The 17,840-nt window shown below is 50.1% G+C and overlaps 5 protein-coding genes across 5 annotated transcripts; 4 read left to right on the top strand and 1 right to left on the bottom strand.

Annotated features, from left to right (window-relative positions):
• Positions 1 to 50: 50 nt before the first annotated feature.
• On the top strand, positions 51 to 1,419 carry BDV37DRAFT_283941 (uncharacterized protein; the record flags this gene model as incomplete). The annotated part of the gene is made up of 2 exons (XM_032087396.1): positions 51 to 74; positions 145 to 1,419. 2 exons carry the CDS (start codon positions 51 to 53, stop codon positions 1,417 to 1,419), a joined length of 1,299 nt encoding a protein of 432 aa, XP_031940462.1.
• Positions 1,420 to 2,050: 631 nt separating this feature from the next.
• Positions 2,051 to 4,283, bottom strand: BDV37DRAFT_294746 (MFS transporter; the record flags this gene model as incomplete). Its single annotated transcript, XM_032089702.1, has 4 exons — positions 2,051 to 3,125; positions 3,177 to 3,524; positions 3,572 to 3,973; positions 4,095 to 4,283. 4 exons carry the CDS (start codon positions 4,281 to 4,283, stop codon positions 2,766 to 2,768), a joined length of 1,299 nt encoding a protein of 432 aa, XP_031940463.1. The 3' UTR covers positions 2,051 to 2,765.
• Positions 4,284 to 6,762: 2,479 nt separating this feature from the next.
• BDV37DRAFT_283943 (DUF2406 domain-containing protein) lies at positions 6,763 to 7,169 on the top strand (the record flags this gene model as incomplete). The annotated part of the gene is made up of 3 exons (XM_032087397.1): positions 6,763 to 6,874; positions 6,932 to 7,009; positions 7,060 to 7,169. The coding sequence occupies 3 exons, from the start codon at positions 6,763 to 6,765 to the stop codon at positions 7,167 to 7,169; spliced, it is 300 nt and encodes a 99-aa protein (XP_031940464.1).
• A 581-nt stretch (positions 7,170 to 7,750) lies between these two features.
• BDV37DRAFT_146416 (glycoside hydrolase family 72 protein) lies at positions 7,751 to 9,846 on the top strand. The gene is made up of 4 exons (XM_032078904.1): positions 7,751 to 8,080; positions 8,137 to 8,162; positions 8,213 to 8,974; positions 9,029 to 9,846. The coding sequence occupies exons 1-4, from the start codon at positions 7,968 to 7,970 to the stop codon at positions 9,721 to 9,723; spliced, it is 1,596 nt and encodes a 531-aa protein (XP_031940465.1). The 5' UTR covers positions 7,751 to 7,967; the 3' UTR covers positions 9,724 to 9,846.
• A 1,105-nt stretch (positions 9,847 to 10,951) lies between these two features.
• On the top strand, positions 10,952 to 16,365 carry BDV37DRAFT_272265 (ABC transporter; the record flags this gene model as incomplete). The annotated part of the gene is made up of 15 exons (XM_032084846.1): positions 10,952 to 11,161; positions 11,212 to 11,752; positions 11,808 to 12,028; positions 12,135 to 12,387; positions 12,452 to 12,685; positions 12,749 to 13,545; positions 13,616 to 13,781; positions 13,852 to 14,250; positions 14,322 to 14,445; positions 14,499 to 14,570; positions 14,638 to 14,688; positions 14,753 to 14,817; positions 14,875 to 15,526; positions 15,596 to 16,087; positions 16,149 to 16,365. 15 exons carry the CDS (start codon positions 10,952 to 10,954, stop codon positions 16,363 to 16,365), a joined length of 4,494 nt encoding a protein of 1,497 aa, XP_031940466.1.
• Positions 16,366 to 17,840: the final 1,475 nt, after the last annotated feature.

Genomic DNA, 17,840 nt, shown 5'->3' on the forward strand with positions numbered 1-17,840 from the left:
TGACAAAAGTTCACAACCACAAGAACAAGAAAAACGTATTGAAGCGGAAAATGCCCATCCTAATGGAAAGAATAGTGCGATCAAACCCGTCCAGAATGTCTACGCTGTCTAAAGCGCAAAATAACCTGCCCGGGCTACCAAAAGAGATTCCAATTCTACCATAAAACCGCCCCGGCGATCGTTAAATCCACCCGCACTTCCGAATCCGACGACGCACGTCCATCTAGATCAACACCGAAAGACAATCACCACCAGCAACTGGCACTCGTGGTCGCCCGGCCTCCAATCGACCAATGCTTCGCCCCGACCTTGACGGCGAACGCTCTGGATACACAGCTGAAAGAGGTCTTCTCGGATGTCGTCTACGCCACCTTCCCGAACTTGTACGCCGCGTTTTCTGCCCGCGTCGATCTCACCTGGGTCGACTTTGTCCGACATCATTCTGCCACGCAGCCGAGCGCAGTTAATTGGGGGATCCGCTGTCTGAACACCTGGTTTTTGGCGCGACGACATCACGACCATGACCAGCTTCAGGCGAGTCGACACATGTATAACAGGGCGTTGCGGTGTCTAGCCCAATCTATTCGAGATCCCGCTCGGGTCAAATCAGATAGCACTCTGGCTGCAGCGATAGCACTCGGCGTATACGAGGTCCTGGATGGGATAGGGCCGAATTCATGGTTGGTGCATTCGCGCGGAATCGGGGCGTTGTTCCGGTTGCGTGGTCCGGACGCCCATCGCTCAGGCTTCGGGCGTACCATGTACACCACGTACCGCGCGTTTTTAGTAGCAGAGGCCTTCACTTGCCAGGAGCCATGCTTTCTGGAAGGCGAGGAGTGGCGGACGATGAATCAGGAGGCGTTACGAGCGGAGGAACGCGACGGGAAGGGTAGCCAACTGAGCGAAATCACGGAGAAGGCGTTCGGGGAGGTCTTACTCTGTCCGGGATACCTGGTACGCACACGTGAGATGATTACTGGGAAAGCGTCCGAGTCGTCGAATGAATCCCTCGCCGCGGAGATTCGTTGCAGCCGAGACCTCCTGCGGGTTTTGCAGCGACGACTGGCTGCGCTGTTGAACCTGCAGATGAACAGTCAGGCAGTGCAGAAGAGAAATCCTCTGGACGGCTCTATCCCACAACAGTTTGTGCACACCATTGCGCACAGTTCGTTGCGGGGTATGGACTCGGCGTTGGCACTCCTTGACCAGCTTCTCGTGCTTCTTGCTGCTAGCAAAAAACAGATGCTGGGTTCCGAGAAGAATCCCCCTCAGAGTCCCTGGAACACGGTCACGTATCGACCAGCTCCAGAGGAGGCATTGCCCGTAAGTAATGAGTGCACTAGCACGAACGAGGCGAAGTCCCTCGATTGGCTTGATCAGCTTGCATTGTCCATGGGGACTCTTGCGCTCAAGACATGACAGACTCGTAACTCGTCATTTGAACCATGTCGCCGGCTGTGTGCATGGTCACATTTCGACCAGGATCAACCTTCTTTTTTTTCTCACCGAGTCGAGTCAATCGGGCCTGTCAGTCTGGCTCTCCTTTGTTTTCGTTCAACTCAACATGGATGCGCACGATGCCACGTTGTCTCCACAACCTGGAATGCAGGACAAAATCTCGGATGTCGAACCGATACCCGGGAGTGGTATTCCGTGTCTCAGTCGCGTCAGCCAAGCCATAAGTCCCCAACTAAATCGCGTTTATCATCACCGAGCGTGAACACCAAATTATGCATTGTATGTGAAGTTGGTCTGAATGGAAATCAGCTACATGTACATATGGTTATATGTGCAACAGCTCATTGCACAATCAGACATCCTTGCATACGTGGCGTTGGATGGTTTGGACGCACTGCCGCAACATTTCCTTGGCAATTTCAGCCCGGAGAAAGTACACGAATATCCGGCAGCTCTGTTTAAATGATATAGTGTGTGCCTTTGCAGTCAATATCAATTTATAAAAGAATAGGAAAATAAGAACCTATACAAAGTAAGAGATTGCAGTTCCTTTTTGTAGGTTCATCGTCGGCAAGCGACCGGAATGTATATATTCTCGGCAGCGTCATCGAGCCCCTACGTATTAGGACCCTACCAAAACACAACACATCAAGACCAAAGAAACCTGCCCCAAATTAGTATATTTACCATAGTCAACAAGGGCTGCCTCGTATTTACATTAACCCGGCCAATGGGAACGGGACCCAGGACCTACACCAGTGAGGTTATACAGACGTCGCCGAAGCGGGTGACAGCAGAAAGATTGCCGAACGTGACTCGGAGTGCAGAAGGTGGCAGAGTCCGATTTGTGAGGGTGGCGCTCCACGTACTTTTGTTGCCGAGCAAAGGGGTATTTCCATGGCCAATGATGTTTTGCGAGAGCAAGACAAGACTTCCCTGCAGGCCTTGTCACCGTCGCGGTAAGGATTGGCTTAGTTGAGAGGTAGAACGTGTCAATTACTGTCAATCTACCGAGTAGCCATCTTGGACCTAAAATCGGGTCACTTGCAGTCGATATAGAGATGCGCGTAATGGCAGTCGGAGGTACAGGAGCATCGGGACTACAGGGTGAATGCCAAGATGTGCCAATGAAACTGAATCGATCCGGGAGATCGAGTGATTGTGGAGACTTTCTCGATATGTGACATGGCATGCAAACGATAGTTAACTGACTGGCCCATTTACCCGGTTGGACTGCATAAGTACACTAGCTCCGGCTGCATCGGGAATCTCCGTGGCCAGGTGTTAGTGTCCCAGACAGGCAATAGTCAAGCACTGGGACGGCTTTCCTCTCCCTTCTTTGGCATCCGCGGCAGTCCCAACCACAGCAAGAGGATACCACCGGACAAGCCAAGGATGAAAGGCTGGAGAACCTCGACTCCCCGTGCCTGTGCAATGGCACCGACAACGAACGGTAGGACAGCTGCACCTCCTCCACCAAAAGCAGCCGCAAACCCAATGGCACTAACATGCTGCGACTTGGGGAGAAGCTTGGTAGCTACGACCACGACAGCAGGGAAAAATGGGCCGAGAAAAAAGCCTTGCAGGGCGACTGCCACCGCCGAAGCATAAAAATTAGGCACGAGCCAGAGAACTAGTCCCAGCCCAATAGCGAGTAGGGAGTATACCTATCAATTTGGTTAGCTACGATGTGACCGTCGGTAAGACATATAACGTACTACGATAGAGACCTTCTCCCCTATTCGCGGCGTCACGAAGCCCAGTACTACCCGGCCTACGGTTAGTCCTAGCCAAAATCCAGTAGCCGTCATACCGCTGGCAAATGCTTCTCCGTTGCGGATTTGCATCATGAATGTTACGATCCATCCGCCGAGTGCAACTTCAATTCCTACATAGCCGAGAAGGAAAAAGGCACACAGCCAAGTTACCCGGGCATACGTCTTCTTAAAGAGAACTTGACGGAGACCACCCTTGCTTTCATTGGCACGAGCGTCCTCGACAGAGGGACCGGGAGAATCCCAGAAAACGGTGAGTAGGAAGGCAAATTCAAGCGCCGCGCAGCCAATCTATGAATATTAGCGCTCGACTGGCCGTTGGTTAGATCTTAGCATACCATGATATAATAGAAGTAGTACCATTCCAGATGGGCTTTGGTAATCAAGGAAGTGGCTATCAAAGGACTTAATACTCCGCCAGCACCGTAGAAACCGTGTAGTAGTCCAAGAAGCTGGTTTGCATTGACCATGTTCCCAAGCCACGCATTCCACGCGGCATCGCCAAGCCCATTACCGAAGCCCGCGAAGATGAATGACACAACCAAGACTGGATATGGAGGATGCAGACAGTTGATTATATACGCAATGAGATGGCATCCAGGAGCCAACCATGCAATGCCACGACGGCCAAGCTTGGCGTGAATTCTATTGTTTAGGCAAGCAGCCAGAGTATATCCACCCAGTGGTGAGAAGAACACAAGTGACACAACCGTGTAGGATAAATTGTAGTGAGATTCCAGCTGTATGTTTTTAGCATTACTCAAATACGTCCACCTGGTATGCGAGGAGACTGACGTAAGGTATCAACGGCTGTTAATGTTAGCAGGGATCACTTAGATTGAAAGTTATGGAATCGCTCACGCCATACGCAGCGTCATTCATGCCCATAACCAGAAAGCTCCAGTAAGTGGCCAATGTTTTGAGTATGTTGGACCGGGGATGGTTCCAACGCTCCGCTTGATGAAATACCTGGAGTGGCTCCTGTGCTGACATCTCAAACGACGCTTGTTCTTCCCAATTGTTGGAAACGGGGCCGTCCATTGTTGCCATATTGTTGGGTTATGGATCCGACCGTGAGACGAAACGATCAGTTCGCAATTAATTCCGACGAAGAGCGATATGTATCGTCTATCATGGTAGGGACTAAAGTCTCCCCGCACGTGCCCAGTGCCAAGATGAACAACTCGCCGTGTTGGTCATGACGTCAAATCGGCTAAAATTCGGGAATCCATCAAAGAAACCATGTAGCTATGTCTATGTTAGAGTGAAGGAGTGGTTCTTGAAAGGTTGAGGGAAGATATTCTGCTTGTGATGCGTTCACGTGGACAATAATACTTCAGCATTGACAGGAATAAATGGTAACAAGTGGAGGTACACTCTTGCGGCTATATATATAGACTTCACAACTTGGTCTCAGCACCTGGAGGTTAATAAACCGTTTCTCGTGTGGTACGGGGCTTTGTAAACCAGAGAGCCAGGACGTAAGGTTGTTATACCTGTAGCGCCATCATCTAACGTATCGGATATTGGTTTACGAAGTATTGCGCAAGTAATATACGAAGTCGGGTATTCCCGCGTGCTGACTGAAGGCGGACGTTCGCGCACTTATTATAGTCACAATGGTGAGCCTCAGATGTCAGATTTCTTCGCCAATCAGCGTCCTAAAGCCGGCAGCATGTCTTCAATAATCCAGAATAGACAAGGAAGATGGTCTACAGAGCAACTCGTCCGGAGGTGTCGGTGGGTATCGATGGTCGACTGCTCCTCATTTCCCGGCTGGACGTGTCTGACAGGGACTTGCGGTACAACTGTGGTGTTGATTGACGCCCCAGAGTCCCTTTATAATATCAGAGCAACGCGTAATCGGCTTCATCCCTCATGAGGTGCCAAGGCGTTTCTTTCACGGACAGGATAGAGTCATTGACAAGATAACGGCAGATTTTGAGAGTGACTCCAAGCTCTTTCGTCGAGTTCAGCTTATCGAGTGTTTCTGGTTTCTCCCATGTTGTGTCGGGTGTATACGAGGAGTACCTTGTAGATTCAGTCGCGGAATAGTGATTGATATGTCGATCCTGCCTCAAGTGCGGCCTATTTTTCTCTACTCAGCAACGCGGAGGAGGAATTTTCCCAGATGTCAAAAATAGCAGACGAGCTCGGGGGTAGAAGGATGGCTCGGGCGAGCCGGGGGATAGTATATCACGATCGATGTGGCTGTGGTGGATCCACTTGTACATGAACATCGGATTATGAGTTTATCGAGTACAGTCTCACGTGGCCAAGTCTCATTAGAGCAGGCCTGCCAACTGTTAGGTTCAAATAGTGGATCTTACCCAGCCTGGCAAAAGAAGCGATCATTTTAGATGGTTTGTTCGTTCGGGCGGATGACTCAAGTATTATCCACCGAGGCAGATGCCAATTGTGGTAGCGATGGTGCCATCATGTGCATAGTGAAATAGTGCAATGAATATGCATGTCTTCGAGAGTTTCGGAGGTTCCTCAGGATGTGACTAAGACAAAGATCTTGGACTCTTGGTGAACGGAGGCCGAGGATGCCGGAAGCGGATGCTTGCGGGCCAGTCAGGTGCAAGGAGGATCACATGTTACACAGAGGGTTGCCCCCAGCGTCCCAGGAATGGATTCGACTCGGCTCCCCTGACAGGTTTCTCCATACTGTGTACATACTGCGCAGTAGTATCATTGGTACTATGTATAGGATTTACGTGAAGGTTCCATGTCAGGTACCCGTTGATCATTGATGTAATGGTTGACGAAGTAATGTTCCGGATGTGGTAAGCCTGCCCTGGAAATCACGGCATTAGTAAAGGAAACGGAGAGACAATCACTGGAAGACGGGAGAATCCTGCGATCATCCCTGAAGTCCAGAATGGTCTGTTTGCCAGGTACGGAACACCAACGACCAATAGTGAATGTGGAAGCCTAACAAGTGTGAGCGCATCGCCACAGCCATGGCCCCGTGCTTGCGTGGCCCATTTTTCTGAATGAGGGGGTTTTCACTGTGATTGGCTATTAGTCAGGGCCAAGCCTTGGGTTTGCTGCATTAGTCAAAGCTTGGCTTGCTGAAAGCCAATGAACACCGAGATGGACGGAACAAATGGGGGACTAAACGTCATGAATGACCCGATACGGCCGCGTCACAGTGTCACAAAAACCAGCGCACTTTCGCAACGATCGCCATTGGTGGCCGTTGCGTGATTTCGGTTCTAAAAAAACCCAAATATGCCAAATAAAGAAAAAAAGAGAGAAAAAAAAAAGCAACCCCAGGTCACGGACGATTTAAGCGACCCAAAGGCCCGTCAGGGGTCTAGACGGAACTCAATCCATCATTAGATTTTGATCTGTCAGTGAAGACACTTGGCTGCGACTCAAGATTACATCCGATAACTTCCTGAATCCCCACACGGGCCATTGATTCATCTATATAAGTTTGAACATACCTGCATACCTTTCACTTACCTACCCCACGAGTTAAAAAAAAATTTCCATTGAATACTTTCTCAAGTCACACACAATGGCATCCAGCGCTGCAAGTCAACGGACCGAATCGGTTTCCTCCCACAGCTACAAGAAATCCCTTTCAAGTAAAGCCGACCCCAATGCCGCCCTGAGAGAAGAGCAGCCGAGTAAGTCCAGTACTGATCTCAATGTGTCGTGGCGAACTCGCGGTTAACCTGAGTTAGTTGCGAATGCCATCGGTGGTACATCCTTATTCTCGTTGCGATCCATGCAGCATCGCGATGCAAAGGGCGAGGTGATCAGTAAGTGTGCGCAGCAACCCTAATCCTTGTTCCATGGCTAACCTCCCTAGCCGACCCGGATCGCTCCAACCCGACTCGCCCCCGAATGGAACGACCGCTCGATACCATCCGTGGCTTTGAGGCGGCCATTGAAGCTCGTCGACGAGAGAATGCCATGTGATAGGTGAAATTAAGGCTGGGGTCTGGTGTTCTTTTGGGAATTGCTTGGTTTCTTTTTATTCTTAGTTTTTTATGATCTGATGGGAATGGTTGATTGAGCGATTGTCTGAGTATGTATTATATGACTGGGTCCGTGTGAATGCTATATTCTTTCTGGTGACTGAGGATCTGAAACATTGGACCAATGGGTCTTGTTCTCGTCGACTTAAAGTATTAGAGACTAATTAAATTATTCTAGGCAGCCGTCGAAGCTCAATAGAATGCGTGTTTTGGAATTCGAACGATCTCCACTGGGCATGAAATCCGACGGGTAAGAATTTAAATTCTCTGCTCGGAGATAAGGCCAACCCACTCGGCATCCACATCCGCACTATCTAGTGATGCGCCGGCAGTTAGCATCGTCGTCCCACTCCGGCGTTCTGTCCAATCTAAGAGCGACGGTGAAGATCCGGTGCTCCATGTCCACGACGTTAATGGCGAGCTAAGCTTTTGAGGTATAGACCGAACTGTGCAATTCAAGCGACGCCGTGGCTGACGCGTTCGATGCTGTATAGCGGGGCGGTCCTCCTGGTTTGTCGACGGCGGATAAAGCATAATGAGACGTTGCTATTAATACTAGATTGCAGAGTCTGCGGCGAGAATTTAACAGGGGCAGGTGTCCTTTTTTTTTCCCTGACTGTTTGGAGCGTTGTTGTTGCCAGTCTCTCTTTTCGTACCTATACCTTCCTGACGTTCGTTATATACCATTGTTTTTTCAATACTCGTCCCAATACAAAGTATTTTCCGGTTCTACACTACGATGAAGCTTTCCTGGGCAGTGGGAGCGGCCCTGTTGGGTACCGCTGTGGCCGATGTCGACCCCATCGTCATCAAGGGTTCCAAATTCTTCTACTCTAGTAACAATACCCAGTTGTAAGTCTCTGAGCTTCACCCTGGGCGCATCTCATATCCTCAGCTAATCAGGTCAGCTACATTCGTGGTGTTGCCTATCAACGTAGGTCTCTCAGAAGTCTTCTTTTCACTACCGGCTACTAACCCTCGCAGAGGACTACTCCAGCAACGGTACCACCAATGGCTCTAGCAGCTACAAGGACCCCTTGGCCGATGCTACAGCTTGCAAGCGTGACGTGCCCATCATGCAGGAGCTAAACACAAACACCATTCGGGTCTATGCCATCGACCCGACTGCCAACCACACCGTATGCATGCAGTTGCTGGCCGATGCAGGCATCTACGTGGTCTCAGACCTGTCTGATCCCACCCAGTCCATCGACCGGAGCGACCCCACCTGGGAAACTACTCTGTACTCTCGCTACACAGCGGTCATCGATGAGATGGCTCAGTATAATAACACCCTAGGTTTCTTTGCGGGTAATGAAGTCTCTAACACCGTTGCCACGACGGATGCTAGCGCGTTTGTCAAGGCGGCTGTTCGCGACATGAAATCCTATATCAAGCAGAAGGGTTACCGCACCATGGGTGTTGGATACGCGACTAACGATGACTCTGCTATCCGTGTGCACATGGCCAACTATTTCAACTGTGATAGCGAAGAAGACAGCATCGACTTCTGGGGTTATAACATCTACTCCTGGTGCGGTGACTCGTCGTACTCAGCCTCTGGCTACAAGGACCGCACGGAAGAGTTCGCTAACTACTCTGTCCCCGTCTTCTTCGCTGAGTACGGGTGTAACGAGGTCCAGCCTCGTCAGTTCACCGAGGTTGATGCCCTGTTTGGTGACAAGATGAATGGCGTGTGGTCCGGTGGTATTGTTTACATGTACTTCCAAGAAACCAACGATTACGGTAAGTTTTTCCAATCAGAGCCAGCCTCAGGGTCGCTAATTCCCATCTGTATAGGTCTTGTCTCCATCGTTGACAGCACCAGCGTCAGCAAGCTTGCCGACTTCACCTCCTACTCGAAGCACATCGCCAGCGCCACCCCCTCTGGTGTGAACAAGGCTTCTTATACCCCTACCAACACTGCTCTGCAGAGCTGCCCCGCCGTCAACAGTGCCTGGAGAGCCACCCAGACCCCCTTGCCTCCTACGCCGAATGAGAACCTGTGTGACTGCATGTCTGACGCCGCCGCTTGTGTCGTGAAGGACTCCGTTTCGAGTGACGACTATGCCGACCTGTTCTCTCTGATCTGCGGGTACACTACATGCACGGGAGTGTCCAGCAACGGCACCACCGGAGTCTACGGCGCCTACGGCATGTGCAACCCCAAGCAGCAGCTCAACTTCCTCCTCAACAAGTACTACACCGAGCAGAACTCTGCCGCATCGGCCTGTAGCTTCGGTGGCTCGGCTACGGTGACCTCGACCACTAAGGCGACCGGCACTTGCTCCAGCTTGATGAGCCAAGCTGGCACTGCCGGTACGGGCACGGTCACTTCTCAGCCCACTGGTACCTCGGGCTCGTCTGCCTCTTCTTCCACCTCGTCGGGTTTGGCTCCTACTACCGGTAGCACGATGGTGGTGGTTGGATCTGTTCAGCTGGGCGCGTACATTGTGACTGCTGTATGCGCTGCATTGTTTATGATTGTGCTGTAGATTGGCTGGATAGATATGTGGTATTGATTTTGAACTCACTTTAGTCACTCCTTAGATTTTCTTGTATAATAGATCGTTTACATTTTAGTGGACGTATCTAGGAATTCTGCGATCTCTGGCAAACGTAAAGTATCACTGTAATTATTGACATCCAGCACAGTCTGAGGCCGTCCTAATGACTGCGCCATGCCCCTGAAGTATGACAACGATGATGAGTAGAAATAGGATAGGGTATAGATTGTCTGGTGAACACCTGAACGGAGCACTAAGGTACAAGAGTCAAGTATGCTAAAGGTGCGGGATGAGAAGGTGATCGCCTTGCATATGAGCATGTAGCTAAGATACCACAGCTCAAGATATTCACGTATTTCCACTGCGATGTACTGAGTACTTAGATAGGAGTGCTTTTGTATTATAAAACCATTCTCTTATTTTTGGTATATGGTTTCAAAATAAAGCTATTGATTTAGCTTTTTCTGTACTAAATATAACAGTCCAATCTATGTCCCCTTCTTTTATGGGCTCGACCGAGCAAAGGCAATATGGTGTTCTTAGAGTCATCCATCTAGGGTTATATTGCTGAGGTTGACGTCGTCCCTACACTTTTAACTTTCTTGATATTCTGGAGCCGTATACTATAGAGACAAATATTGTGGGAAGCCTGTTCTTTTTTTTTTTTTTTCAAGGAGATATTATTTTTTGAGAACCTAGATATATCTAGATTATTGAATTAAACCATTTGATCGGCAGTGATAACCAGAGGATAGGATGCTTGGAAGTGGGAAGGTTTCTTAAGAACCTCAAAGCTTATCTATTACCTAGTAGCCTACTACTGTGGGCGGTATATAAGTTAGAATGATAATCTTGGGTCACTCCAATCCTTGGAAGGGCAGTATAATACTCAATATTATAGTCTACCGGAACAGTGGTTCATCGTTTCTCCGTCGGACATCCTTCACCCTGGTCGGTAAATACAGGGTTTAATCTGTCCAACAAATGAGAAGCTGCTACTATACCAGGGTTATTTATGTTATTTATCGCTAAGGCCCAGGTAAGGTCAGGCATGCATGCGTTTAAGACGCTAAAATGTCACCATAGCCTCGAACTATTTGCCATGATCTATGTTATACTAGTAGGCATCAATCATTACGTGTCGCACCCATGACATATTTATCCTGCTCTGTCACCGACTCAAAGCAGTAAAGGTCCCAAACACACACACCACGAAATGGTCTGTTCAACAGGGAGTGACCGGTCCTTTGGCCCGCGGGTTAACCCTGATTGTCGATCCTTTGATTTTACCATTGCATTTGAAGATGTGTTTTTCGCATGCTTGCCAGCCGGTCTCTTTATCCTCCTTTCCTGCATGCATGCCGCTCGACTACTACGGAACCCTATCCTATACCACCTGAATACTACACTCCTGCGCAGCAAACTGGTCCGTATCCCTCCACACCTCTGTAGGAATATGTTCGAACTTACATGGAGCCGCCCGTGCAGTTGGCCCTGGCAGGGTTATTCATAGCGCAACTTGTATTTCTTGCCTTTCGGGTTCGAAGCTTAGCCGTCAAAACAGAAGCATCTATTGCAGCCGATGTTCTCAGCGCTCTGGCGACATTGGCAGCAGTTGTTCTATCCTTTGTCAGCCATCAACGCTCTCAACGGCCCTCCACCATCCTGAATCTGTTTCTATCTGTCTCAATTCTACTCAATGCCGCTCGAACACGCACACTTTGGCTACTACCGCGTAATGTCGGCAACTCGAGAGCAGCCACCGCCATGAGCATCGTTCTTTCTTTGTTTCTGGTATCACTGGCACTAGAGTCGGTGGAGACAAAAGCAAAAATACTGAAAGCTGGTTCCCCAGAGCAGCACAGCGGAATTTGGCCTCGGACGTGCTTTACATGGCTGGCTTCCACATTCCGAACCGGCTACGCGCAGGTCCTCACGTTAGACGATCTGCCACCGCTTGATACGAAACTAGAAAGCCAGGCTATGTGTGAGAGGCTCATAGAAGCATGGAAGAGATGTAAGACGCACAGCACACTCCATACTGGTAGGGACTAATATTTTGGGCGATCCAGACAACCACCAAGAGCCACACAGCCTGCTTCGTGCATGCTTTCGTGCTAACCTAGCATCATTTCTATCTCCCATTATACCACGTCTTTGCGTGATCGCGTTCAGCTTCACACAGCCCTTCCTAATCAACACCACACTACAAGTTATGGATGGGTCACAGCCCAGTACGGATGTGAGCAGAGGACTCATTGGTGCCTGGGCACTTGTGTATCTCGGGATAGCAGTAAGTGGGATAGTCCATCCTGAAGGCAGCTGCATGCCTCACTAATAGCCATATTCGATGAAATAGCTGACGATAGCAGGCCTCTAATTCAATCTACCAATATCAGAATTTTAGATTCGTCACGCGAGTACGAGGAGCCCTGATCACAACCATTTATCATCACACTCTCCAAACACGAGTGGCCGATTCAGGCGACATCACCGCCGTTTCTCTTATGGGTACGGATGTGGAGCGCATAGTGAATGGCCTGGAGCTCTTCCATGAAACATGGGGCGCATTGGCTGAAATTGCGGTTGCATGCTGGCTACTCGGTCGTCAACTCTCCGTAGCCTGCATCGCCCCCTTGATCCTGGTACTTTGTGAGTTTCTCCAATTCTCTTTCACAGACATGCTACTTCTTGTTCTGATGCGGAGATGTGTTAGTATTTGTGGCGGGAAGTTCAAAGTTATCGGCTTCAATGAATACCGCCCAACGAAGATGGATAGAGAAGGTCCAGGAACGGCTTTGCGTTACCTCCGCGATGCTCAGCGACATGAAAGCCGTGAAGATGTTGGGACTTTCGGGAGTCCTGCTGCCAGTGATCCAAGGTTTTCGCAGTCGCGAAATCGAAACCTCGCGCTCATACCGAAAGCTTCTCGTCGCCATGCTATTACTGTGTAAGTCCCTGGACTATGAAGTAATCCTCACCGTATTTTCTAGGACTAACTCCCCTACCCCAGCCTTGACGCCGATCAACCTGGCACCTGTAGTGACCTTTGGCATATACACCATCATCGCTGTGTTTTGGAAAAGCCAAACCCTTCTTCTGGCGCAGGCCTTTACCTCCCTATCGTTGATCTCTTTGTTGACGACCCCGGTGATCGTTTTGATCCAAACGATGCCAATGGTATTCCAGTGCGTCGGTAATTTCGATCGCATTCAAGAATATTGCAATTACTCTTCCCAGACGAGAAATGTCCCTCATAGTGGCGATTGTTCCCGGACACCTTGTTCAACGTCAGAGGAAGAGACAACACTTGAGTCTGTACCGCTGGGAACGCTTTCTAAGCGCGAATCGCATTCTCATTCCCTCTTCCACGCAGACCTTCGCCTGGACGGCCATGGATTTGCTTGGAACCGCTCCAGCGCTGACCCAGCCCTCCATGACCTCCAAATTGCCATCAAGCGGGGCAGTATAACCGCGATCATTGGACCAGTCGGAAGCGGGAAATCCAGTTTCTTACACGCTCTGCTCGGAGAGCTGGTTGATATCCCGTCAGAGCTTGGATTATCCAGGCGGGACAAGGTCGATCCCAGAGCACGAGAGGCCATGGCCTACTGTGCCCAGCACCCGTGGCTAGAGAACCACACCATCCGCGAGAATATCCGAGGGTCGTCGCCGTGGGATTTGAAGTGGTATCGTTGCGTATTGTCTGCCTGTGCTCTTGAGACCGATCTAGCGCAGCTAGAGAAAGGGGATTTCACTCTCGTAGGAAACAATGGCGTGAAGTTGAGCGGGGGACAGAAGCAGCGGATCGTGAGTGACTGGAAATGAAGTCTTCTTGGTGCTTATTAGTAGCTTTGCTAACCAGGCACTGATCACAAAGGCTTTGGCACGGGCCGTCTATTCTAAGCGAAACACCTTGCTGCTGGATGATGTATTTAGCGGTATAGACATGCACACGGCCCAAAGCGTGTCGCGCAGGCTGCTCGGACGCGACACAGGGCTTTTGCGCAATGATAACACTACCGTTGTGTTGACTACTCATAACCGTACGTCATTCTCCCTCATTCTATTATTTTGCTTTCAAATTCTGGTACTGATATGGCCTGGGTAATGTAGCCAGAATCATGATGCTAGCGGACAGGATCATCGTCCTTAGAGAAGGTAGAGTTGTAGAGTCTGGGAGCCCTTCCTCTTTGGCTCAGAAAGACGAAGGCTATGTCAAAGAGCTTGGTCTTTGCGTGACCAGCCCGTGGGACAAAGAGTCAATTGATAGAGACAATGCGTTGACTGCGAAAGAGGTTTCGCCCACAGCAGGCCTGACTTCCGCCTCATCCAGGGAGGGCGATATGCATTCCGCCTTAATTGTAGATCCGACAAGCAGCCCACCAACCGACCTAAGGCGAAAGAATGGAGACCTGTCAATTTACAGGTATTATCTCACCAGCTCGGGCTATGTGGCTGTCGGGCTTTATGCTCTGTTCATGGTCCTATGGATCTTCTTTACCGAGTTCTCAGGTGAGTGTACGATGCGGTGCTTGTCAAATGAATACCCCCCAGCTTGCAATATGAACTAATCCGCCTGAAAGTGATATGGGTTAGTTGGTGGTCAGAGGCCAATGAGACACATCCCAACCAGAAGGTAGCTATGTACATGGGCGTCTATGCGATGATGGGGGTTCTGGGGACATTTGCTGCTTGCCTTGCTGCGTGGTGCGTACTTTTCAGTTTCTTATGGAGACTTGTGGTCGCTGATTTTCAGGCAGGGTTGCTTTCGTTTCAATCGTGAGCAATTCAGCAACCAGCATTCATTTCGATCTGCTCGCCGCTACCCTCAAGTATGTGATTCTGTGATTCCTGCATTGCACGTATGATAAAAATGTTGACCGTTGGGGAGGCGTCTAGGGCACCATTTCGCTTCTTCGCAAGCACCGATAACGGTGAACTTCTCAACAGGTAATTCCCCTGCTCATCATTTCCCTATATAGTGAAAGTGAGAAGTGCTCATGCCTCCCGTTAGATTTAGCGAGGACATGGAGCTCATAGACATGGACCTCCCATCGACAGCCCTGAACTATACTTCAAGTATTCTCCCCTCTCCCAACAATGTGTTCTTTTCCAGACCACTGACAACCATAAAAGCGGCTATATCCTGCCTTGCCCAAGTGATAATCCTCGCTATCTTCTCCCGGTCCCTCGCGATCGCCGTCCCGATCGTCTTTGCCCTGCTCTACGTTCTACAGCGCTTCTACCTCCAAACCTCCCGACAGATGCGTCTCCTGATGATCGAAGCTAAAGCCCCACTATACAACCATTTCACCAACACCGAGTCAACATACCGGTCCGGGTCAACCACTATTCGCGCCTTTGGATGGACCCATGACTACCAGTGCCGCGCTGCCCGCCTGGCGGACCATTCGCAGCGCCCAGCCTACCTGCAGAGCTGCATCCAACACTGGCTAACCTTCGCGCTCAACGTCCTGATGGCCGCCCTAGTGGTGATTCTTGTCGGGACTGTGGTAACCTGGCACCGCCAGCTGGACATCCGCGTCGGCGGCGTGGGTGTCGCGCTGATCATTCTCACCGGCCTGGGCGAGACGCTGACTCGGTTGATCCGCACGTGGACCCGACTGGAATCGAGTATCGGCGCCGTGACTCGCGTGCGGCGCTTCGTGACGGAGACGGAGGCCGAGGATGCAGAGCCGGCGGGTAGAACGACAGCTCCGTGGCCACGGCCTGGAGCTGTGGAGTTTCAAGGCGTGGTGGCGGGGTTTAGAGCCCCGGGTTCCTCCAGGTAGGCGTTCCTTTCACTCCCGGTTTTATGACAATGAACCAGCTAATATACTGGACACGGATGTTTTAGTCTTCCCGCCGCCGATGCAGCCCTGAAAGCCATCACCCTCTCAGTTCAACCAGGGGAGCACCTCGCTATCTGTGGCCGATCAGGGAGTGGCAAGACATCGCTGCTTCTTGCCCTACTCCGCATGGTGGAGGTGCTCGAGGGCCAGATCCTAGTAGAGGGGTGGGTAGCCGTTGCTGCTGGCGCATTCGCCGCGCAGGAGGCGGATGAATTCCGCCGCCGCCTCAACGTGGTCCCCCAGGATCCGTTTCTCCTGAAAGGTGCCAGTGTACGGTTCAATCTTGATCTGTACTCCGAGGCACAGTCCGAGGAAGAACTTGTGGGTGCGCTGCACCGAGTAGGGTTGTGGGAACTGGTGCATGCGCAAGGAGGTCTGGACACGGTTGTGGATACCTTGCCTTTATCGGCAGGGCAGCAACAGCTGTTCTGCTTTGCGCGGGCGATTGTCCGGCGGCGGAACTGTGGTATCCTTGTTTTGGATGAGGCGACGAGTAGGTGAGTGAAATGACGGCCGTTCTGGTATAAGCGAGCGAAACTCGGCTAATGTGTGACGTAGTCTGGATAGTGAGACAGCGGCCCTCGTGCAGAGTATTATTGACTCGGAGTTCCGGGAATGCACCGTTCTAGCAGTGATGCATGTGTTGACGCATATCGGGGCCTACGATCGAGTGGCGGTTTTGGACGGGGGAGCGCTGGTGGAGGTTGGGCCTCCAGCGGAGTTACTGGCTGGTGAGACACGGCTCGCGGGTTTGTATAGCATGCATCTGGGTTAATAGGGTGGTAGCCATAGGCTTAGTGGTAGAGATGAAACACTGACCCGTATACCGAGCTGCATCTTTCTATATTAACTGCTCTACTTTGTCACTGAGGTGCGGTTATATTGCCTGCCAACCACCTGACAAGGAATCCGTGGAATGCCCTCCACAGCTAATGTAGCCGCAGGTAGATTGAGCCCAACTAGGGTTAATACAAAACTATCTAATTCCTCTCTCGACATTACCGTCATACTCCCCAGTCTCCGTCCACCGGCCCCCTAAGTGTTTGCTTTAATTCAAATCCCATGTCTCCGCCTTCATATTATATTTTTGAAAGCGGGCCAGGCAAGGGTTCCATCTTGTGGCAATTGAATTCAGGACGTATGATTAAGGGCTATGGAATTTGCCAATATTCTTCGCTTGTGTTTCCATAGTTCCCAGTCTGGGTTTCTTAGAAGATGCCGTCTATGGGGTTTGGAGATCGTTGAATTGGTGCCGCTTACTTTACCCCGTGCGATACTTAGTGGTGTGTTTCGTGCTTGGCTGTTCTCTTGGTCTCACTGATAGAATGGCTTGATTGTGGGTGGTGTTTCCAATATCCTGTTCAGCATTATGGGGATATTGAATGGTGAAAGTTGTGTAAGAACTATGGACGGAGGTTTTAAACAGAAGGAACAATGCCTTTGGTATGTACGCTCCAGAAGTGGGGTGTGGCCTAGAAGAAAGGGTATTCCCTTTTCCTTCGCAAGAGAGGCCCTGTCTAACGGGGATGATAGTCCGGACAGAAAGGATTTTCTGAGGAGTAACGCTATATAAGAAAGGTACTGGGATTGTTCTTGTTCAACCATGCATGGGTATCTTCTATTTGTTTGTCCTTAATTACTTAAATCCTACCCAGTAAGTAATAAACTATTGATGCTACATCGACTTCAATTTCTCAAAGAAAGTATGCCTATATATAATTTGTTCTTAGGGCACACAATAACGATCTAACAGGAATATGGCCGTGCCTTTTTGCCTGCTTTTCTTTAGCGGCCCTATTGATTTCTTATCTTTCTCAAGTCCTTGACAAGAGAAACAGAACTGGTGTTAAGCACACTCGCAAAGTAAATAAAGTAGACACATAGCTCGCACATTGACAAACCTGGTGTATACAAATACATTCAAACGGAAACAACACAATATGCATATCTGGCTGCGGATTGGAAAAGTTGACCCAGGCATCAACGATCCTCAGTGACATTGGGCTTCCTCCCCTTCTAGGCTCACAACTCCATATTCCCCATGTAAAAATCTTAATATACCCCCCGATAAAATCGTAACTCGCGAAATTCAAATTTGCGACGTCCACGGCCTTCCTTGATCAAATCCTCCCATACCAATCTCCAATTTCTACCATCAGTATAATCCCCTTCGGCTTCAACCAGAACGTAGCCACTATCCAAAGACGTAGGTTTCCTACTAAATGCTTCCTTGCGATCTATAATGCATGC

Source organism: Aspergillus pseudonomiae (assembly GCF_009193645.1).
Source record: "Aspergillus pseudonomiae strain CBS 119388 unplaced genomic scaffold BDV37scaffold_42, whole genome shotgun sequence".
Classification (NCBI taxonomy): domain Eukaryota; kingdom Fungi; phylum Ascomycota; class Eurotiomycetes; order Eurotiales; family Aspergillaceae; genus Aspergillus; species Aspergillus pseudonomiae.

What these genes read in the sequence shown, in the direction of transcription:
- BDV37DRAFT_146416 (XM_032078904.1), top strand. Translation starts at nt 7,968, where the DNA reads ATGAAGCTTTCCTGGGCAGTGGGAGCGGCCCTGTTGGGTACCGCTGTG. An exon ending in TCTAGTAACAATACCCAGTT is followed by an intron (nt 8,081 to 8,136) that starts GTAAGTCTCTGA and finishes TAATCAGGTCAG; the next exon opens with CTACATTCGTGGTGTTGCCT. An exon ending in CCAAGAAACCAACGATTACG is followed by an intron (nt 8,975 to 9,028) that starts GTAAGTTTTTCC and finishes CCATCTGTATAG; the next exon opens with GTCTTGTCTCCATCGTTGAC.